The 23831-nt window shown below is 37.1% G+C and overlaps 1 protein-coding gene across 2 annotated transcripts in view; it reads left to right on the plus strand.

The window, feature by feature from the left end:
* The window catches only part of FAF1 (Fas associated factor 1), a 303693-nt gene that overhangs the window by 210847 nt on the left and 69015 nt on the right, over positions 1-23831 (plus strand). Inside the window, exons 11-13 of one of the 2 annotated variants that reach the window (XM_073357756.1) lie at positions 1152-1215; positions 2166-2247; positions 20405-20559. In XM_073357756.1, the coding sequence (XP_073213857.1) occupies positions 1152-1215; positions 2166-2247; positions 20405-20559 (301 nt within the window). The remainder of the gene's footprint in view (positions 1-1151; positions 1216-2165; positions 2248-20404; positions 20560-23831) is intronic. The other variant, XM_073357758.1, reaches the window with a different exon arrangement.

The raw sequence follows: 23831 nt of genomic DNA on the forward strand, positions 1-23831 counted from the left end.
TCTCTGATGCTGACTAATAGTGGATGCTTCAGAAAGAAACCTGATAATGGGCAACTATGGATTATCTTCCCATGGGGGACATTCCTTCCTATCCCTTTTTTTCCCCCTATTGCCTGAAGCATGAAAGTTTAACTCTGTTATAAATGCATATCTAATGTCACTGTGGATTTTCTTATTAGCTATGTAAATGACTATTCTTTAAAATTCTACTGTGCTTTTCATATTAATATCTAGTGACAGTGTGTTCCCCATGTTAATTTCATGTTGCATAAAATATTTCCTTTTATGGGTGTTAGCCTTTAATTTCATTGGGTGATTCTTTGCTCTCGTATGAGGGTAAATAGGAGTGCCCGGTTACCTTATCTATGCCATTCATTATTTATATATCTCTCTGTCAATGTTGTTGACTTTAGGGTATGTCTACACTGCGATAAAAAACCCACAACACTGAGTCTGAGATCAGCTGACTCGAGCTCAGGCTGCAGGGCTATAAAATTGTAGTGCAGACATTCAGGCTTGGGTTGGAGCCCAGACTCTCTCAGACCTTCCCTCATCATGGGGTCTCAGCACCTCGTCTCCAATCTGAGCCTGAACATCCACACTGCAATTTTATAGCCAGGAAGATCGAGTCTCACAAGCCCAAGGCAGCTGACCTGGGCCAGCCACACCAATGCTGTGGGTCTTTTATCATAGTATAGATTTACCCTTAGGGGCTTCCTTAGGGTCTAATTATGTTGCTAAGTCATAGTGCTGAAATTTATTTTAAGTTTATTCACAAGTTAAAAATTTCTCACTAATGAAACAGTTTCTCAGCTCTTCCAAGTAGGCTTCTTTATTCTAATATGTTAAAATAGATCCAAAGAGAAACTGAAATGCAGATCAGTGATGTGCCACATTACAGGTGAGCTCAGAACTTCACCGTTTAGAATGGCCCTCGATATATTCATGGAAGTATTTGTAAATTTCGTGTTCATCCAAAGGGACATCCTATCAGTAACCTTTGGTGAAACTTATGGACTTTCCCCATGGGCACTTAGAAAGTTTTAAATATGAAAAATTAAGGAAGCAAAAAATGATTTTTGTGGTCTGTGTTATTAAAAACTTTTTCTTCCAGATGACATCAATATATATTTGTACTTGTTTTTTTAAAGTGCCAGAAAATGCTGAAAATGAAGGAGATGCCTTATTACAATTTACGGCAGAATTTTCCTCAAGGTAAACTTAGGTTATTAACGGTGTAAGACAGATAGTGATTTGTGCTACACTGTAACTATAATTTGTCAGGCAATTCAAGTAAAAGTAAAATAAATATAAATATTTCCTTATCTGGCATAGGCCAGATTCTGCCTTACTTACATTGACTTGAGTGAGAGGCCATTTGTGGAGTAAGATTCTATTCAGTGTGAGTTAAGATGGCAGGTTCTGTCTTTAATTGAGAGGCCACTTTCTTTATATCACTCCTGAATTCCACAAGGGAGTAGAGGGATAACTAAGATACTGACTATAAACAGTAGCACTGTTAATTTAATGAAAATGAGCTCTTTCTAACTGAAAAGCTGATGACTGCAGGAAAATAATATACTTAGTTGCCATGAGAGTTTTAAGAATAACGGAGTAGCTGAACAATAAAAATTACTAGTTAAATGTGTAAAAGTTTTGCTTTTTAGAATTTATATACAGTATATCTGAAACAATTCACTGTTAAACAGTTTCCTTATTTCACCACACAAGTGGCACCCTTTGGCAGCCAATAAAGTGAACCTGGTGTATAGTTTGCTACCATGTTAACTTTTATAAAGCATTTGTAGCTTCTTTGGGATGAAAAGCTTTCCATATGTTTATGGTATAATTAAGATGTTATTAAACAAGAATAACACTCAATCAACCAGTAAGAATATAATAGTGAGGAGAAATAGAACTATGATTGAGAAATAGTACTTAAAATTTACACATTAACTTGTAAATATGGCAGTTTGTGAGAGCAGTCAGTTATGATAGAGAAGTTCATAAGGTCAACAATCCTATACAAAAACTTCAGAGGGTAGAGGAGACATTTAAGAGTTTAGCCAATGTATCTATTTAAAAGGAATTTAAACAGAGCTGAAACTGAAGAAAATTACTTACGCTTTATTTTTATTAATTGAATCTTTGTGATTTTGAAATAGATATGGTGACTGCCATCCTGTTTATTTTATTGGGTCACTAGAGGCTGCTTTTCAAGAAGCCTTCTATGGAAAAGCCAGAGATGTAAGTGTGTGTTAACGTTACACTATTTCTATTAGAAGGAAAGTGGTAAAAGGGCTAAATATTACATTTTACACTATGCCAAAAAAGTTATGATTTTTGCTACATTACTAGTAAGCAGTTTCATACTTTTACATGATTGACTGAAGTGTTCACCCTGCATGTTATGGGAATGACGGGGATAACTCACACTTGCCAACTGTTCTGTTTTTGTCCTGGACTGGCCTTGCTTACATAACCGATCCCTGGCTTTGATGGCTTTGGCCAAAGTTCTAGCAGTCACCTGAGCTTCTAGGCTTTTTTCTATAAGTGTTGGTCTCCTCTCACTAGATATCACTGTTTGGGAGCCTTGTGGCTGACTGTGACAAGCTGTATATTGGTATCTCTTTTAAATAATGGCTGATACAATCGAATTAGTAAATTTACAGTGTTAAGGCCATTGGGGCAGGAAGTGTGCTGCCTTTTGTATTGCTACGGCATTTACTTAAATACAGAATAGTATTATAGTTTGGAATTTAAGGTTTCTGTTCAGCCAGATAGGCATCTCAGGGTTCTGATGTTCCACATCCATTTGTAAAAGCAGTATTTTCATAAAATAAGAAAGAGAATAGTTGAATGAAGGCCTGATGTCCTGTATCTAGGAGGGTAAGTACTCACTCAACTGTAATAGTCAATACCTAGATAAAGACTAAAGCACAAATAAAAATCTTAAGCAGCTTTAAATTCATCCTTTAGCTATCTTCATATTGGTCCCAAAAGAAATGTGCAAAGTGTGTTTGTCTCTCTTGAATTACTCATATTGAAATCATAGAATCATAGAATATCAGGGTTGGAAGGGACCCCAGAAGGTCATCTAGTCCAACCCCCTGCTCAAAGCAGGACCAATTCCCAGTTAAATCATCCCAGCCAGGGCTTTGTCAAGCCTGACCTTAAAAACCTCTAAGGAAGGAGATTCTACCACCTCCCTAGGTAACTCATTCCAGTGTTTCACCACCCTCTTAGTGAAAAAGTTTTTCCTAATATCCAATCGAAACCTCCCCCACTGCAACTTGAGACCATTACTCCTCGTTCTGTCATCTGCTACCATTGAGAACAGTCTAGAGCCATCCTCTTTGGAACCCCCTTTCAGGTAGTTGAAAGCAGCTATCAAATCCCCCCTCATTCTTCTCTTCTGCAGGCTAAACAATCCCAGCTCCCTCAGCCTCTCCTCATAACTCATGTGTTCCAGTCCCCTAATCATTTTTGTTGCCCTTCGCTGGACTCTCTCCAATTTATCCACATCCTTCTTGAAGTGTGGGGCCCAAAACTGGACACAGTACTCCAGATGAGGCCTCACCAATGTCGAATAGAGGGGAACGATCACGTCCCTCGATCTGCTCGCTATGCCCCTACTTATACATCCCAAAATGCCATTGGCCTTCTTGGCAACAAGGGCACACTGCTGACTCATATCCAGCTTCTCGTCCACTGTCACCCCTAGGTCCTTTTCTGCAGAACTGCTGCCTAGCCATTCGGTCCCTAGTCTGTAGCTGTGCATTGGGTTCTTCCGTCCTAAGTGCAGGACCCTGCACTTATCCTTATTGAACCTCATCAGATTCCTTTTGGCCCAATCTTCCAATTGGTCTAGGTCCTTCTGTATCCTATCCCTCCCCTCCAGCGTATCTACCACTCCTCCCAGTTTAGTATCATCCGCAAATTTGCTGAGAGTGCAATCCACACCATCCTCCAGATCATTTATGAAGATATTGAATAAAACCGGCCCCAGGACCGACCCTTGGGGCACTCCACTTGATACCGGCTGCCAACTAGACATGGAGCCATTGAAATGGTCTGTAAGTATTCCTTGTAACAAAATCTCCACTACTTGCTCTAAGCTAACATTTATTTGACATGTTTGCACACCCCAGCAAGTTTCTTGCAGAATAACTGCTAAATTCAGAGCCTAGTTTCATGAATTTACATGGGTGACAGAGCATAGATTGCTCTAGAGCACTTCAGTAGCAAAATAAGAATTGATCATGACTCGTAGGAGTGATGGATGCTAAAGCATGTTGGCAATGAGGCAACTGAATCAATATAAAAAGATGCTTGATTGAGAGAGTTCACTTTTGACATCTCATCTGAAGTGGTTAAAAGCATATAATTATAAAAACAAAGGGTGTTTTATTAGCGCTCAGAAACCTTTTTTAATTCGGTACAACCCAACTGAATGTTCATCTTCAAAATACTTTTCATATACTATTAACATATAGGATGTGGAAGATGCATTCTATTTCCAGTATTTTTCCAGTGGGTTCAGACCAGATCCTTACCAGGATTATCTAATATGTTTAGCAGTTTACTATTTTTATTACCTTTTTCTTAGAAATGTTGTTTGTAAATAGTGACTGAATTTTTCCAAAAAGGCTGAACTATTGATTCCTTTTTGTCTTTAAACCCACATAGCAAGTTGCTACTTTAATTAATATCACATTGCAACATTTCGAATTTTAAAAATGCTTATGAAATAAGTAAAGTTTGCTATTATTGTACTCTACTGCAAAAAATCTTTTCAATATTGTTTAAGAGAACTCAAAATGAAAAAAAGGAGACGCTTTATTCTGTTTTTGATGATTGTTATATTTTCGGTCACTTTATAAAACCTGACGTTTTAATTAAGGAAAAATTTTCAGAAATTGCAAGCTAAATGTCCCATGTTCTAATTTATACTGTGAAGGGCACTTAATTTTGCCAGGGCAACAGATGAGCTTCAAGCAGCAGCATTCTTCACTTGAAGTGAGAAATTGAGTTCCAAGAGTAAATAAAAACAAGATTGAAGGTTTAAATCCTCTGCTAGGCTTTTTGAACTTATATACTCATTAAATGTTTATTGGAGTGGTGGGATTATGAAGGATTTGGGGAGCTTCATCAGCTGGTATATAGTTAATCACTAAGTAAAACACTACATTTGATAGAGTGTTTCTCACGATGCCACACTCAATCCATCTTAATGAAAACCGCTTCAGACTGATTTAATTTGAGAGCACTTGGCAGTGAGAGTGCTTATAGATCTTAGCCTTTTTCTTGAGGAATTTGCAGGGCTGTCCAAAGCACTGTACAGTCCAGTTTCAGTGACATACCCCTCAATATCTTTTTTCCTATCTCTATTGCTGACATTTTCTGAAAAAAATCCTAAATTTATATAAATTTGCAGCCTTCTTGCAGAAATATTTGAGATATGATTTTATTAAAGGAATTTACCTAAATCAGTTTGCAGTTACTTTGAAAGTATTCTTTAAAATAATTTCTAAAACTTTCTGTTATAAAAATATGTATTTTAATGGAGGCTTTTCTCTAAATCTTTCACTTACATGTGTCAGAAAGCAGAGACATTTGATACTTTGTTTCAGAAGATATTAAATGAAAAAGAAGCTGTTGCCTACTTTAATTTTAATATAGCTAACCCTGCCTCATTTTTCACTAGTATTTGCATTTTGACTTCTTGACTTTGAGACTTTAAGATAGCTAATATTATGTTTACTTTTAAAGCAACTTTTTCCATGACAATCCCTGTACTAGCTGTGAAGGGGAGAAATATGCCTAAGTTCTGCCTTGATTTAAATTCTGTGTATAGATCTGCCTAGATTATGTCAAGTCAGAATTTGGCCCATGATCTTCCTGAAAAATGCCATGAAAGCAACTCTGTACATCAGCTAGTCCTTTGTGCTCAGAAGAAACGTAGCAAATGTACAGCAAACTGTCTTCCCATTAACAACTGATGTCCTGAGGTAGCTTCTAAAACTTGCTGCATGTTCTGTTATGAGTTCACAAGAAACTTACTGCATATTCAGTACAAAAGAAAGACATTTAGTTTATCAGTTACCGTGTGAGTGTGGTGGGAGTGAGGAAGGGAGACATGGGTTTATTAAAACAAAAAAAGAAATATGGTTGTATGAAACACTTTAGTTTATTCCAACCCAGTGAGGGAAACCTCCATGGTATCATTTTGAGTTTCTAGCCCTATATATTGTAGTTTTACATAATTACTGTATAGGAACATAAGACTAGCTGGACAAGATGGCACAGAGGAAGTGTTAAAAAAAAACAAACAAACAAAAAAAACCCATCATGGACAAGTTTGTTATTACATACTTATGTGGAAGTTTATTCCTAGCTTCAAGCTGTTAGTGGTTGACTTACGTTCTGAAGCATGAGGGAATCTGTTCTTTATAAATGTTTATCGTATGTAATGAGTTACTTCGGGTGGTACTGTTCTTTTTGTGTGTCTTATCTCTCTTTTTGCCCCCCACTAAGTTCTTTGCTTGAATAATTAAAAATTAAAGTATTTCCCTTTTATCAATGATTGCTTGCTTTTCAATTTCAGTAGGTGATCCCTGGATCTTTTATTATGAGAGAGGGTAGAGGATCATTTGATTTACTTTCTCAATAGCACGAATTTTTATATACCTCTATCAGATCACCTCTTGTCTCTCTCAATTTCTCTGTCCACCCACTTCTGATAGTTATATTAAATGTCACTCCTATTGCAGATCCTTGGTGGCCCCCTGAATTGCACACACTCGTTGCATCCTGACAATTAGCCACTTAGGCCAGCACTTTGATTTCTCTCTCTTAGACAGTTTTTGATCTATGGCGGAACTTTAACTCTTACATGTGAGTACTTAATTTCCATTATAGCCTCCTATAATTTGACTTAATTTAAGACTTTTTGCAAGTCCAAATAAATTGGCCCTTTCTCATCCACCAACATGCTGATTCGCTGAAAGAATTATAATACACTGGAGCAGCAGAATATTCCTTTACAGAAGCCTTCCTGCTGTACCTTGTTTGTCTGTGTTTTATAACTTGGTGTCTCATTATTGTTATGATATAATGGAAATTGTATATGTAGACAACATGCCTGCTTTAGCAGAGATTAGCCAAAGAGTTGCATCTGACATCCATCAAACCTAAACCATTTCTTTCTATTAACGTCAGTGTTTTTTATAATAGGGGTGAATTTTGTCGCCTGATTGTTGTTGTGTATATATATTTGATCCCTATATATTTGCAATCTTGTCCTTTTTTTTAGTTTGACTCCAAAAATAAGATTATTTGCTCTATATTTCATGCTGTAGTATGGACGTTGTTTTCTCCATTATATTTCAATAGAAACTGTTACTTCTTAAGGCTCTTCTTCTTTATCTTTGTCTTTTAAAAAGAATTCCATATTGTATTATTAGCCTTTCTTGTAATACAATATTTATAAGAGTCTCTATATGATGATTGGTACTATATATTGTACTATGTGAAGCATACTTTAGTTTTGTTGTAATTTGGTGTGCAGAGAGTGGAGGAGTGATGAAGTCTCTGTGTGTATGAGCCAACTGTTGTTCTAACCCATCTGCTGTTGTGACTTAGGCAGCAGCAAAAGATAGGAAATTAAACCTTTGATTCCTTCTGCTTACTGCTCAGAATCCCAAATCCATACCTGACACCTTTTCAGAAAGAAATCCCATCCTGCTGTGGCTGAAAGAAAGAGTCCTTACTTTAGAAAGGGTTATGTTTGTAATGGTTCTAAGTCAAGTGGAAAGCTATTTTAGCATCATCTGCCAGTGCAGCCCAGGATTGGTTAAATTGCCCACAATCTGCCCTCGGTGGGACTTGCTGTATTGGGCCTGATTTTCAGAAGTTTTGAGCACCAGCAACGCTCTTCGAAGTCATGGGAGCTGTAACTGTTCAGCATTTTTGAAAACCAGGCGTGTAGTTTTCTTGCCTTGTAACATCACCGTGGGCTGTGAGAGTGTGGGTAAGTAGATTATACTCCTCTAAGTTAAGACTGATTCTCTGTCTTTTTAAGTGACATTGCTTGCTTGCAGTACTATTGGGCTGGGACCTGCAGAACACCCAAGATTCCAGAAGAAGCCTGTAAACTATTGGCCAGGTTTCATGCTTTCCCTATTCAGTTCTTTTCTGCTCTGTCAGAGCCACATCTTTTGAAAGATCTGGAAAGAACATGGGCAATTCTCAGAGTAGTAAAAATTATCTTGAAATGAAGGTCAAAAGCAATCTGTTGAAGAGCTTTTCAGATTTCACAGCCTTGACTGTAAAAATGAATTTTTTAGACAGTAGAGTTGATTTGGGCTTCGGGGTTATCCACAGTACTTCACTAGCATAGAAGTATTGTAATATTTTAGGAACATTGACTGTAAGAATAGTAACAAAGTTTTTAAAACATTTTTTTTCAGAGAGTACTGAAGGGATTTTTTAAGGGATCCAAATATATCTTGATAGAAAAAAAGATCTCTCAGCCTTATTTGACAATCTACTGACTAAAAAGGTTATATTTCTCATTCTCCACAAAAATGTTTTTCTAACCATATAATCTAGGGCTGTGATCTCATCATCTGAAGTGCTGATTTCTTTGTATGTAGTTGGTATATCTTGTATGTAGATGGAAAACCTGAATGCTGCATGAAGTGGTATTGTTGATCCACTAGTCCACAATCTTCCTTCTGATCGAGTATTTTGGTATTGCCCCAGCGTGATGCTCAAGAGTACTATCCAGCTGGAGAGATACCTTCTTTTTTGTGAGACATAAAACTGGCTACTTGCACATTTGTAGTCTTTAAAACAGTTCAATCCTGTTGGCCGTCAAGGGTAAGCAACTATTTAATTTTTTTCATTAATGTAACTTGTGTCAGACACCTGGAGCTTGGGATAGGTATTTCCTTTTTATTTTTTGTGTAAATCCAAACAAATAAAAATCTGGTGGCTCATTGTGCAAAAGATGTATCCTTACCAGATTGCAACATGAGTATTTGTTATTTTTTATCTTTGCTTGTATTGCACAACATATTGATCAAACAGACAAGAGAGAGATAAAATTAACATGGCACACATTAAATGGATTAAAAACTGGCTAACTAATAGGTCTCAAAATGTAATTATAAATGGGAAATAGTCATAAAATGGGTGCTTCCAGTGCTGTCCCACAGGGGCTGGTTCTTCGCCCTACACTATTTAACATTTTTTATCAATGACCTGGAAGAAAACCTAAAGTCATCACTGATGCAGTTTGCAGATGACACAAAAATGGAGGAAATAATTAAGAGGACAGGTACCTGATTCAGAGCTATCTGGATCTGTTGGTAAACTGGGTAAACAACATAAAAATATAAGAATGGCCATACTGAGTCAGACCAATGGTCCATCTAGCCCAGTATCCTGTCTTCTAACAGTGGCCAATGCCAGATGCATCAAAGGGAATGAACAGAACAGGACGATTACTGAATGATCCATCTCCGTCATCCAGTCCCAGCATCTGGAAGTCGGAGGCTTAGGGACACCCTGAGCATGCGGTTGCATCCCTGACCATCTTGGCTAATAGCCATTGATGGATCTATACTCCATGAACTTGTCTAATACTTTTTTGAATCCAGTTACAGTTTTTGCCGTCATAACATCCTCTGGTAATGAGTTCCGCACATTGACCGTGCGTTGTATGAAGAAATACTTAATTTTGTTTGTTTTAAACCTACTGCCGATTAATTTAATTGGGTGACCCCTGGTTCTTGTGTTATGTTAAGATATAAATAACACTTCTTTATTCACTTTCTCCACACCATTCATGATTTTATAAACCTCTATCATATTGCCTCTGTCATCTCTTTTCCCAGATGAATATTCCCAGTCTTTTGAATCTCTCCTCATATGGAAGCTGTTCCATACCGTTAATCATTTTTGCTGCCCTTTTTTAGTACCTTTTCTAATTCTAATGTATCTTTTTTTGAGATGGGGAGACCAGAACTGCATATAGTATTCAAGGTGGGCATACCATGGATTTATATAGAGGTGTTATGCCATTTACTGTCTTATTATCTATCCCTTTCCTAATGGTTCCTAACATTCTGTTTAACTTTTTTGACTGCTGCTGCACATGTAATGGATATTTTCAAAGAAATATTCACTATGACTCCAAGATCAATTTCTTGAGTGGTAATAACTAATTTAGACTCCATCATTTTGTATGTAAAGTTGGGATTATGTTTTCCAATATGCATTACTTTGCATTTCTCAACACTGAATTTCATCTGCCATTTTGTTGCCCAGTTACCCAGTTTTGAGAGACCCCTTTGTAGCTCTTCACAGTCAGCTTTGAATTTAACTATTGAGTAATTTTGTATCATCTGCAAACTTTGCCACCTCATTGTTTACCCCCTTTTCCAGATCACTTATGAGCACTATTCCCAATGCAAATCCCTGGAGAACACCACTATTTACCTCTCTCCATTCTGAAAACTGACCCATTTATTCCTACCCTTTGTTTCTTGTCTTTGAATCAGTTACTGATCCATGAGAGGACCTTCCCTCTTATCCCATGACTGCTTACTTTATTTTACAGCCTTTGATAAGGGACCTTGTCAAAGATGTTCTGAGAGTCCAAGTACACTATATCCTCTGGATCACCCATGTCCTCATGTCTGTTGACCCCCTCAAAGATTTTGAATAGATTGGTGAGGCATAATTTCTCTTTACAAAGCCGTGTTGACTTTTCACCAACAAATCATGTTCATCTATGTGTCTGATAATTCTGTTCTTTTCTGTAGTTTCAGCCAGTTTGCCTGGTACTGAAGTTACACTTACCAGCCTGTAATTGCCAGGATCGCTTCTAGAGCCTTTTTAAGAAATTGGCATCGCATTAGCTATCCTCCAGTCATCTGGTACAGAAGCTGATTAAGTGTTAGGTTACATACCACAGCTAGTAGTTCTGAAATTTCATATTTGAGTTCCTTCAGAACTCTTGGGTGAATACCGTCTGGTCCTGGTGACTCATTACTGTTTAATTTATCAGTTTGTTCCAAAAACTCCTCTAGTGACACCTCAATCTGGGACAGTTTCTCAGATCTGTCACCTAAAAAGAATGGCTGAGGTATGGGAATCTCCCTCACATCCTCTGCAGTGAAGAATTATGCAAAGAACTCATTTAGCTTCTCTTTGTCTTCCTTGAGTGCTCCTTTAGCACCTTGGTCATCCGGGGCCCCCTAGATTGTTTGGTAGGCTTCCTGCTTCTGAAGTATTTAAATTTTTTTTTGCCGTTAGTTATTGAGTCTTTGGCTAATTGCTCTTCAAATTCTTTTTTGGCCTGCCTAATTATACTTTTACACTTGACTTGTCAAGAGTTTATGCTGCTTTCTGTTTTTCTTAGTATGATTTGACTTCCAAATTTTAAAGGATGCTTTTTTGCCTCTAAATACTTCTTTTATTCTGTTGTTTAGCCATGGTGGCATTTTTTTGTCCTCTTACTATTCTTTTTAATTTGGAGTATACATTTAATTTGAGTCTCTATTATGGTATTTTTTTAAACATATCCATGCAGCTTGCAGGCATTTCACTCTTGTGGCTGTTCCTTTTAATTTCTGACTAGCTTCCTCATTTTTGTATAGTTCCCCCTTTCTGAAGTTAAATGCTACTGTGATGGGCTTCTTTGATATTTTCCCACCCACAAGGATGTTAAATTAAATTATGTTGTGGTTGCTTTTTCCAAGCAGTTCAGTTATATTGAGATCTTGGACCAGATCCTGTTGCCCATTTATGAATAAATCAAGAATTACCTCTTCCCTGGTGGGTTCCAGGACTAGCTGCTCCCAGAAGCAGTCATTAATAGTGTCTAGAAACTTTATTTCTGCATCCCGTCCTGAGGTGACATGCACCCAGTCAATGTGGGGATAGTTGAAATCCCCCATTATTATTGAGTTTTTTATTTTTAAAGCCTCTCTAATTTCCATGAGCATTTTACAATCATGGTCACCATCCTGGTCAGGTGGTCAACAGTGTATTTGTCCTGCTATACTCTTATTATTCAAGCATGGAATTTCTAGTGATAGAGATTCTGTGGTTCAGTTTGATTCCTTTAAGATTTTTACTATATTTGACTCTATGCTTTCTTTCACATATATTGCCACTCCCCCAGAGGACTGGCCTGTCTCCGAAGATCTGTGAGAGTGAGGGATCATCCATCAGGATAGATTGTAGATCCTTGATGATGCGTTGGAGAGATTTTAGTTGGGGGCTGAAGATGATGGCTAGTGGCATTCTGTTACTTTCTTTGTTGGGCCTGTCCTGTAGTAGGTGACTTCTGGGTGCTCTTCTGGCTCTGTCAATCTGTTTCTTCACTTCAGCAGATGGGTATTGTAGTTACCTAGCCTTGCAAAAAAGCCCATTGCCAACTCTATCCACATATCTATTCAGAGAACAGCCATTTTTTCATGTTCTCTCTCTCTCTCTGTGTGTGTGTGTATCTCTTCCTACTGTATTTTCCACTACATGCATCCGAAGAAGTGGGTTTTAGCCCACCAAAGCTTATGCTCCAATAAATTTGTTAGTTTCTAAGGTGCCACAAGTACTCCTCATTCTTCATCACTGAAAATTTTTATATTAAGCTTGGATGTTTTTCTAAGAGATCTGCTCTAGGAATTATTTGGGGACATTCTATGGCCTGTGTTATACAGGAAGTTGGATTAGATTATCATAATAATCCATTTAGGCCTTAGAATCTATGAATCTACTAAATGTTTTCCTTGTGGCTTCAAGTGGATGTTATTCTTCATTCCTGTCCTCAAGTGTGGTACCATTCTTTTGCACTGTTAAACAGTGTTTGTCTTTCATTTGCAGATGAAGCAATTCTTTATAAAGAGATTTGGTATCTTTCAGGATGAAAAGTGGTATATAAATGCACCTCATCATCATCATACTCTACTAATAAACATCTTGAATGTGTTAAGCCACCTCTTAAATTCTAAGTTACCTCTGAAACCTTTAGAGAATTCCAAATTTTATAATTTATAACTTGGAATTTTTGTAGGAGAGATGACATATAGGTTATCAGAGAGATCTGATTTGAATTGTTTGGCATCCACCACCATAGTATGTGAGCACCTTGCTGAAATTACTTAAACAACAAAAAGTGTAAATACAACTGATTAAGCTCTGACAGTGCTTAAAGCTTAAGTAATGGCTCGTAGTGCTCTGAGAAGTAAGAACCAGAGGTTATAAATTGTCTTCTGGTCCTTACCTCTGTGTTTGGCACTGGTATGACTACTGTTAGAATTCTGTGTCTAGTTCTGGTGTCCACAATTCAAGAAATGCATTGATAAATTGCAGAGGGTTCAGAGAAAAGCCACAAAAATGACTGAAGTATTGGAAAACATGCTTTTATAGTGGAAAAACTCAAGGAGCTCAATCTATTTAGCTTGTCAAAGAGAAAATTAAGTGGTGACTTGATCACAGTCTATAAGTACCTACATGGGGAATAGATATTTGATAATAGAAGGCTCTTCAATCTATCAGATAAAGATATAACAAGATCAAATGGCTAGAAGTTGAAGCTAGACAAATTCAGACTTGAAATAAGGTGCAAATGTTTAATAGTGAGGGTGATTAGCTATTGGAACAGTTTACCAAGGGTGAGGCTAGATTTTCAATCTCTGGAAATTCTTTAATCAAAATCACGTGTTTTTCTAAAAGTTGTGCTTTTTGGTCAAACAGAAATTAATTTAAAGAAGTCCTATGACCTGTGTTATGCAGGAGGTCAGACTAGATAATCACAGTGGTCCCTTTGGACCTTACAATCTGTGTATCCATGGAGTATGTTTAGGCCAGACTCCTTTAGGGAAATTGAACCTGGTTAGTGTTCCTATTCTGTCAGCCTTTGGCGTCTCTGTCCTTTTGGATTCATTCTAGTCCAACACTTCTGATGGTGCATTAGATGTTGGAATTAGCAATCCTTAGTTTTTAACATTTTTTTTCTTTCTCCGTCATGTATGTAATACAAACACACACAAAGCTTCCTGTGTGTCCTCATTCTACCCAGGGATAAATGCATAGTTTCACTGGAAATGGGTTTGAGCTTTGCCCAGTTTCTGCCTTAATCTGTCATCAAAGTGGAATCAACTCTAACATCTGTCATCTGGATATCAAAGAGGGCTTAAATTCTGCTCATGAGATGAAGATGATGTGTATTAGAATATCTGTTTGTACTCCAAGAAGACTTTTTAAACTGGTTTTAAAGTCTCTAAGGCTACCTTAGATAGATGGATCAGGTTGTTCATTTGAAAGGCTTAAAGAGTTGAAAACATGTCCTTTTGTTCAGTTAAAATCAGTTCTCGCTGCACAAAGCCTTTGGGCTGGAGGAAGAAGAAAGATCTTGATTCAGGAAACCTTCTACCAGCTTGAAAGAACACTTGTGCATTTACCAGATGCTACTGAGTAAGCATTTATGCTTCAATAATTATCCTGAACAGGTAGGTGTAAGATGCAGAAAGCAAAATTTCAAGTCACCAGTGCTACCAATTCTCACAATTTTATCACTGCTCTTGTGATGCTTGGTATTTTTCTTAAAGCTCCAGCACCTGGATTCCCGTTGTTAGATTAGAATTTCAGTTCATTTATTTTTAGATGGAAAGTTGTGGTTAGAGCTTCAAGAGATGGTCTCTAAACGCTTCAACACCTGGAGACAAATGAAAAGTTCCCTATCTTATTTTAAAAAATCCTAATGCAATCTCATTATATTTTGGAACCTGAAACATGATTTATGAATGCATAGGATTGCCAATACAGTGCTAGAATTTCACCCTTTCCTTAATGCTTTGAGTGCTATATGTCAGAGGAAAATCCGTTTTTATTAGTGTTCTTTGAAGTCTTGTACTATGACCTGTAAAGCATTTGACTTAGTCCTTCATGACATTCTGATTTAGGAAAAAGCAACACTGTACAAAATCAATGTAGCCCACATTAAATGGATTAAAAGTTGGTTAACTGATAAAGTTCAGAAAGAAATTGTAAATTAAGAATAATTTTATGGGAGTGTTTCTAGTGGGATCCCACATTGATCTGTTCTTGGCCAAATGCTATTCAATATATTTTTCAGTGATCTGGAAGAAACTATAAAGTAATTGCTGGACAAATTTGCAGATGACACAAAAATTGGTGGAATTGTAAATAACAGTGGGAATGGGTCAGTTATACAGATCAACCTGGATCACTTGGTAGGGTGGGCAAATTTGAACAATGTTTTTTCAATATAGCCAATTCCAAGGTCATACATGTAGGAACAAAAATATAGGTCACGCTTACAAGAAGGGAGAGAGTACCCTGTATTGCAATGACACTGAAAAGAATTTAAGAGTTATGGCAGATAACCAACTGAACATGAGCTATCCGCGTGATGCTGTAGCTAAGAAGGTGACTATGGTCCTTGGATGCATAAGCAGGGGAATATCAAGTCAATATATGGCATTAGCGAGACGATTACTGGAATATTATGTCCAGTTGTGGTGTCCATGCTTCAATTTTTCAACATCCTTTTTGGAAAGTGTTCAGAAAAGAGGTACAGGAAAAGATGCTTTATAGTGAGATACTTAAGAAACTTGATCTATTTAGTTTATCCAAGAGAAGATTAAAAGGTGACTTGATCGCATTCTACATGTTCCTACATGGGGAAGAAACTTCTAACAGTAGACAGCTCTTTAAACTAGCAGAAAAAGGAATAAGGAGATCTAATGGCTGGAAGCTGAAGCTAGACAAATTTAGACTAGAAATAAGGTGGACATTTTTAACAGTGAGGGGGAGTAATTAACCATTAGAACAATTTACTGAAGGATGTGGTGGTTTCTTCATCACTTAGTCTTTTAATTAAGACTGGTTGTTTTCTTAAAGATATGTTATAGCTCAAACAGAAATTATGGGCTTGCTGCTGAAATTACTTGGTTAGGTTCCATGGCTTGTGTTATGCAGGAGGTAAGATTCGATTATCATATTGGTCCCTTTGGGCCTTAAAATCTATTTATCAGTATAAATCTAAAGCAGTGTTTAACCTTTTTTCATTTGAGGACCCCTAAAAAATTCAAATTTGAAAATCTCAGATATAGTCTTTGGACCCCCTGGGGTCTGTGGACCACAGATTGAAAACTACTGATCTAAAGGCTTGAAAAAATCCTCTTGCCCACTCACTGATGGCTAGTGGGAAGCTCTCCCTGATGACTGTGGAAACCTAAAGTACGGATTTCTGCAGTTTAAGTTTTGATTTTAAAACTGTTGAGTTTCTTGTCCTTATGGTTGTAAAGTTAATTTTCCAAGTGTGAACTGATGCAGTGCTCTGAGCCTTCAGACAGAGCTGGTGCTTCTCCTGATGCTCATACCTTTCCCAAGTAGCACCAGAAAAATGAAATGAACAGAACTGATTAGTTTCACAGCTGCTATATAGAACACTGAGATAGATTTATATTAATTTCGTGCTCCTGAACTAGCTGAGCTTGTTAACCAGTATCCTCCATATGGTTCTCACTTGTTGGTAGGACCGCCCCATCCTTGTGTATATACTTCTGGCTAGTAGGTTTAATCCTCTGACTGGTTAGATGCTTGGCAAATTTTTAAGCCTTTTTCTAAATATAAGGGAAAATTGATATCTCAGATACATCTGTGTTGTAATTTATGGCAAATGCTGACTTTGTTATGCCCACGGTAGTTCTAGATTGGCTGGTCTAGAGACTGAAATAATCTGTTTGGCCACAAAAGAGAGGGTGAAATAAGATTTCAAGCTACTTTATTCTGCCCGGGTAAGGTGTCTGAATTGAGACGCATAAGGGGAATCACCTCTTGAGGTGATTTGGTGGCTCAGTCTCCGTGTCCATTTGGTCTTCTGGCTCTCTGAGATTGTCAAGAAGAATGCTAATTGTGATTTATTTTTTTTTGAGCTGTGGGTACTTATCTAGTAGAAACTTCATTAGGCTGGATTGCAGTCCACTCTTTCAGCATCCTTAAGATCTATTTCTTTTGTTTGTTTGTTTCTACCTAAACCATCAGTGACAGGGGTTCCCTCATTCCTTCTATATGAGTGCAAAATAAATGAACTTTTCTCAAGTGCCACAAGAATGTAAGTGTTCTTGAGACTTTGATGGTCAAGACTAGGTGTACTGGGCGTCTGCACAAGAAGTCTGTTAATGGAAGCCCTAGTGTGTCACTGATAAAGGGTCCATCACTGAGGCCCTCTTGGAATATTAACATAATGAAAGCTTTATCCCTTCTCATCTTCCTCAATACCTGGTATAGGAATGAGAGTAGCAGAAAACTTATTGTCCAGATAAAGTCCCCGGTGGAACTATTTACAATCGAGGCATGTGATTTGTCAAAAGCCCACTAACTTTCAATGAGACTTGTGCTCCTTAGTCACCTTAGGCTATGTCTACACTACGCAGCTTTTAGCGACACAGCTATGCTACTACAGAGGTACCGCTAAAAGGCACGCAGTGTAGCTACTGTTTATCGGCAGGAGAGAGCTCTCCTGCCAACAGAAAACTTCCATCCCCACCGAGTGGCGTTAGCATTGTTGGCAGGACAAAGCACTGTTCACACCAGTGCCTGTTGTTGACAACACTTCTGTCTTCCGGGGATGTGTGGGCTTTTTTAACACCTCTGAACAACAAAAGTTTTGTCTTTCACTTGCCAGTGCAGACGAAGGGTTAGGGCCAGATTTTTAAAGGCATTTAGTCTCCTAAAAATGCAGATAGACACTTACTGGAATTTTCAAAAGCATCTAACTCCCATTGAAATCAATCTTTAAAAATCAGGTCTTTAAGACATTTTTGGAAATCCCAGCCCTAGTGTATTAAAAAAACTCAAAAGTGCATTGTAAAAAATATCAAAGCAACATATATTTTCCTAGAAAATATGCTTTAAAAAAATCAAAACCAGTCATCTCCTGATCATCATTTGCTATCATTTAAATAATCTTTCTACTGTCGCTTTTTACTGTTATCCTAACAATAAACCTTATTGTGGCCTGCAAGTTTTTTGGGCCCATGATTTTACAGGTGCAATCAACTGTAGTTACAAAAGATAGTTTAGCCATCTAACTGCCTGATATCTGGTTGCAAATGACAATTATACCCACAAATAAGGTATTTCAAATTTAGACATCTGTCGTTTGTGTGCATAAGTTTGTGTGCCTGTCTTGTTTACTAAAATTTGGCCCTAATTGTTTAATCTTAAAACTGTACATATTTTGGAACATTCAGTTGGATGCAATCTCATATTTAACAGTTTCATGGGGTTGTTTCTTTGGAACTAAAAGTGTTTCTCAAGAGCCTTTTTTTATCAGCTCCCAGTGAAAAGAGGAGAGCAAAGCCATCCGCTTACCACAAAGCAGTGCCACCACAAAGGAAAGATTAAGGGTTTAGAGAGAGGTCAATGTGGGTTTTTCTCTAACTAAACACTTTCCTAAAGTTTCCTTGTGGAAAAAATAATGAAGTCATCTAAGAGTTTTTAAAGAATTTTTATTTCTTTTTCACCGTCTGCATTCGCTTGTCTTCCCAGCATGGATGTTTAATCTTTCTAGGCTTTGTGAATTGGCCCAAATGAATAAGTGGTGAGTTGTCTCTCTAGGAGCTAGAGGCTTATTCTAAGGCCCTAATCACTGAGTAAACACATCTTTGCCCTCCCTCTCTTACAACTGCTATATAATAGTGAGATTCTAGCACAGTAACCTGGATATTGCAGGGATCGATGCTTTGAAATGCAGAACGGCTGATCCTCAAAAACAGACAGTGCCTGATCTTCCCCTGTTTCTTTCTTCTTTTTAAATTAAATATCACCACAGAGATGCTGTTTTATTGCTTGATATTGTGCATTAGTGCCCTGGATTTTCAAGTTTAGTTTCTGTCAACACTGTTGGCTGCACTTATATGGAACTGTGCATGTTAGGCTTATTAATGGCCTTTCCTGGCACATGTGTATTTGGTTATGAAGAACATTTAAATTAAATCAGACAAACATTATTGTATATTACTAATCCCTTTCTCAAAGTCTAATGTTCAAATGTACTCTTCTTTTTGTTTAAACAGACATTGCTAAGCTTTACCCATAGCCAGTATTCCCGGTTATAAATATACTGATTTTTCTAAAAATGAATTGTCCCAAAATTGCACCCCATATCTTAATATATTAATGCAAGGTACCAGATCAATATCCTACTGTAGATGTTACTTCTTATGGATAGATTTCAATTACCTTTATAAAAATTATATGCAAAACCACTCACCCATTTGCCATACTTGTCACTTGCCTTCTCAGCATGGATGTTGAAGCCGTATTTTAAAACAATGTTCCTAACAGTAATTTTTGTGGTTATTTTCTGTTGCTCTTTAAAAACTGTTTTTGATTTATTCAGATACCAGATATCAGAGCATGGTCCTTTCCCCTAATGATCTTTTTCTCTATATTATTCCCATCCCACCTTCTTCCCCTACGAACACGCAGATACACCAGTCACTTTCCTTCCCAACATGTGGTCTGCCATTACATCTCCATATTATGGGGAGGATGCACAGCTGCATTGTTGGCTACCTTCATTGCAGGTTTAGGTATTGGTTTCAGATGAACGATGCAGAGGTGATCCTCTCCCTTGCAAGTACATAATCTCTAAAATAGTCTTCAGCAAAATGGGAAATCATAATTGTTTCCAAACTTGGCTCTCTTATGGCACCAGCCTGGCTAACAGCAATTCACTATCGTTTTGTTAAGCTGAACATTTACAATTTACTTTGTTGTGACAAAAGGCATGTTTTGATAAGAGAACTGTATTCAATATTGTCTTTACTGTGTAGCAAGCCAAAAATAGTGATCTCATTGTCAGAACTAAATGTGAAATGGATGCTCCTTGGTATGCCTTTTTCTGGAGACTGTCAAATGTTTACTGCAGGTACTTTTATTTAAATAAACTTTTTATTTTTTGTGTTAAAATACATATCTTTAATATTAATCTACTTTAAGGATATCCCAGATCACTTTTTGGTAATAAGAAAAATTCACTTTTGGCCCTTTACTTGGTTTTTGAAATAGAATGTTGACTATTCAGATTAAAAATATTTGAGTGGATTTTGGGGGACGGAGGGTAGTTTGACTTTAAATTGCAAGAATTTGATTTTTCTCTTTCCATGTTACTAAATTGTATGAAACACTGTCAGAACATTAAAGAAACAGCATTTGTTTATGTTGAGAGTCAATCTCGCACTGTAGACAGCCTTGTGCGCACTAACACACAAACCTACAGTAGCAGTTTTAAGTTACTAAACAGACTTCTTAGACAGGTGTTTTCACTGATCAGTATTTTCTCCTGTCTTTGCAGAGAAAGCTTCTTGCAATCTACCTCCACCATGATGAAAGCGTACTAACCAATGTGTTCTGCTCACAAATGCTTTGTGCCGAATCTATTGTTTCATATCTGAGTCAGAACTTCATAACCTGGGCATGGGATATGACAAAAGAAGCAAACCGAGCAAGGTAATACAGTTTGAGTTGTGAGCTGAGCTGCTTTTGTTTCAAGAAAGCTTGCCATGTCTGTGTAACAAATGTTGTGTTGCTTGGTGTCTATTTAAATAAAAAAATCCATTCTGTGTTCTCTAGTCTAAGTCAGCCTACCTCCAGTGAAGTTAATGGAGCTTTGCCAGTTTACACCAGCTGAGAATCTGAGTCTCTTTGTTCTCATTATAAGATCACTCACTGTTGTTGTTATAGAGTTTGGGAAATTGTTTACTGTTTCTTTCATTGCAGATTTAATTTATTTTCTTGCATCTTCCTTTGCAAGCACTAGAGTACTATAAACATATTTTTAAGTTTTGTTTTGAACTGCCACAATGAGTGAGCAACACCAATTGATTGACAGTGAGAGGTGATTATATTAATTAACTACCTGGGGGCCCTGTCAGAATTATTTATTGCAACTGGAAAAATTATCTTAAATACAAGATATTTTTAAAATTAATTATAAAACAAATTATAAAGGGAACAATTCATATGACTGGTGTGAACGAAACAATTCTCCTGTCAAAAATATTTTTTGATAGCGGTCAAAAATCACAATGCAAATATAACATTTATTAATAAGTTAAATGGTGTCTTACAAAAATAATAATTTTAAGGAAGTGAATTGTAGACCATGTCAGCTAGGTAGGTAATAGCTTTAATTCTACCACAAACTGATTGATGTATTTGACTTATACCACAGATTCTCTTGCACACAGTCAGCAATCCATTCATTTCTTAATATAAAAACAATTCCGTCTTGTAGATGTTGGGATATGTTTATTTGGTCTGTTGATCATGATGTCTGTAAAAATGATGAAGGTTTTAAAGTCAGGCCTGTTTGTGTTTCTAATATGGACTTCATTTCATCATGTTTGAAGTGCACATATGACTGTCACTTGCCATGATGCTATTTTGGCTGTGTTAATGCAAAAATAATGCGCTGTTTTGTGAACAAAAGAGGTTAAATTCATTCACTTAAGGGCAACTTCATTGTTGTTACCTAATTCAAATGATTATTGAACAATTAGAAATTATCCAGATTTGTGTTCCTGTTGCCCTGTGGCTCAGTAGTAATTGGATTTCTGAATATAGACTTTATCCATTCTTATTCCTCAAACTTGTACACTGCATTAGTTTTTCGTTAGATAAAGGGTGTCAGAGTAAAACAGAGCAATATCCTTGTGAAGTAATTTACTCTTTTAAAAAACCAGACCATTGTGATCTGTTTCACAGGGTATCTTAACTTAACCTTGAATATCTTCAGTGTTGCAAAAGCCTCCCATCCTTTTAATTCCTTTTATTTGTTTTAATGACATCATTGTATTAATCACACTTAGTTAAAGGTGCTGAAAAAAGTAATGCCAAACACAGATAAAAATGAAGCATCTAGGGTCTTTCATGAGGCCAAATACAGAGACTGGAGGCTTGGCTAAATCTTTTGGTATTGCCATTCATTGGCAGTAAGAAGCCTCCTCCTTTTCTTTTATCCCCCAACTTGATATAAAAGGAAACACTATTTCTAAACCATCTGTAGTGGCTAAGTTCAGTTGACTACCTGCTGTTATATTGTTCTGTTCTCCATTTAATTCACTAGTTTCTTTTATTTTACAATGACAAAAAATTGCAGTGTAGTTTCTTTTGAAAAACTGTGTTTGAGGGAGTTTTTTATGACTGACAATCAACAGCCATGTAATTGCTTTGTTGTGTTTTACTAAAGAAGTCTATTAAGTAGCACAACTTTGATACACTAGTAATAAGAGTTTGCAGGTTACAGAGACACCTGTGGTGACCAAAGCGACAGAAGCTGCTTGTTAGAAAGAGCCTGTACAGCTGTGTCCTATTAACTCCTTATGACACTTTTAAAACACAAAATAAAGGGCTTGTTTAAGGCTTTATAGCTATTCTCAGTGAATCTAGTCACTGATTGTGTAGTATGATAGGATTCTTAAGCCTTTGTTTTTTGCTTTCTGGTAACATCATACAACAAAGAAATGGTCATATTAACAGTGAGGTTAAAAATTAGTAAGGGGTAAATAAGACACGTTAGCACAACATAGCATGATTCATTGCTTATATATAATGTTACATCTTACTTTTTAGGTTATGAGCTTCTTGGGGCAGGAACTATGCCTCTTTCTCTGTTTGGAAAGTGCCCAGTACGCAGTGGGCATTGCCATAAATAAATAAATACTCAGTAGCATCATTGTTTAACCACTAACTTGGATAACCATAAATTATACACAAAATGTTTCTCAATGAAACAACAGTGGACGTTGATCTAATTTTGTTGTGCATCTCTACAATTATACTTAACTCTTCAAGCAGAAGGGAAAAAAGAATATGGACCTACTTGTCTTATGCCAGTTTAATTCAGGAGTAACTCCGCTGAGCTGCATGAGTATAAAACTAGTGTGACGCGTAGGAGAATCAGTCCCGTTTATTTTACACATCCTGATCGATGGACTGTAATTCTGTAGGAGATCTCAAACCAGGAGTACTATACCGCTTTCACTGTTGTACTGTGTGTAATTTGGCAAGGAGAGAGAGGCTGTCTGCTATGGATAATTTCTTTCCCCATCTAGACCGAAAATGATGTAGCCTCTCTCTGAGATACTCTGATTTTCTGTTCTCTGCTGTTTTCACGCTGTTTAAAAGTTGGAATCACTGGCAGTGACTGGTAATCCTATGCAGAGTCCCAGTGCAGTAAATAGGGATCTTGCATGGGCATAAAGGCGTGTGCTAGCAGGTTCCATTGCAGGATGAGGGCCTACAACATAATCCAGTCACAATACAGCCAGTTGCCTGTTTTATGAGGACTGAGCATGTTATGTTGTTAATGGTCACAGCTATTGGTAGCATACAGAGCTCTCAACATATTGTATTTAGCTCTATCAATGGAATAACTTCATGATATAGTGACTTCTGATGCTCAAGAAAACAGGAGTGTGGGTCTGTGTGTGTGTGAGAGAATCAAAATTGTTCTCAGCTAATAGGAAAAAAGTTATATTGCCACAATCTTTCCTTAGCAAGAATGACATTTTCAATTAAAAACATTTTTTAAAGTGTTGTAATAACCGTATATAGTTAGAGCACTACCAAATTCTCGGTCCATTTGGGTCAATTTCATGGTCATAGGATTTTTAAAATCGTAAGTTTCATGATTTCAGCTATTTAAATCTGAAATTTCAGGGTGTTGTAATTGTAGGGGTCCTGACCCGAAAAGGAGTTGGGGGCGGGGGGGCGCAAGG

The sequence above is a fragment of the Lepidochelys kempii genome, chromosome 8 (genome assembly GCF_965140265.1).
Source record: "Lepidochelys kempii isolate rLepKem1 chromosome 8, rLepKem1.hap2, whole genome shotgun sequence".
NCBI lineage: Eukaryota > Metazoa > Chordata > Testudines > Cheloniidae > Lepidochelys > Lepidochelys kempii.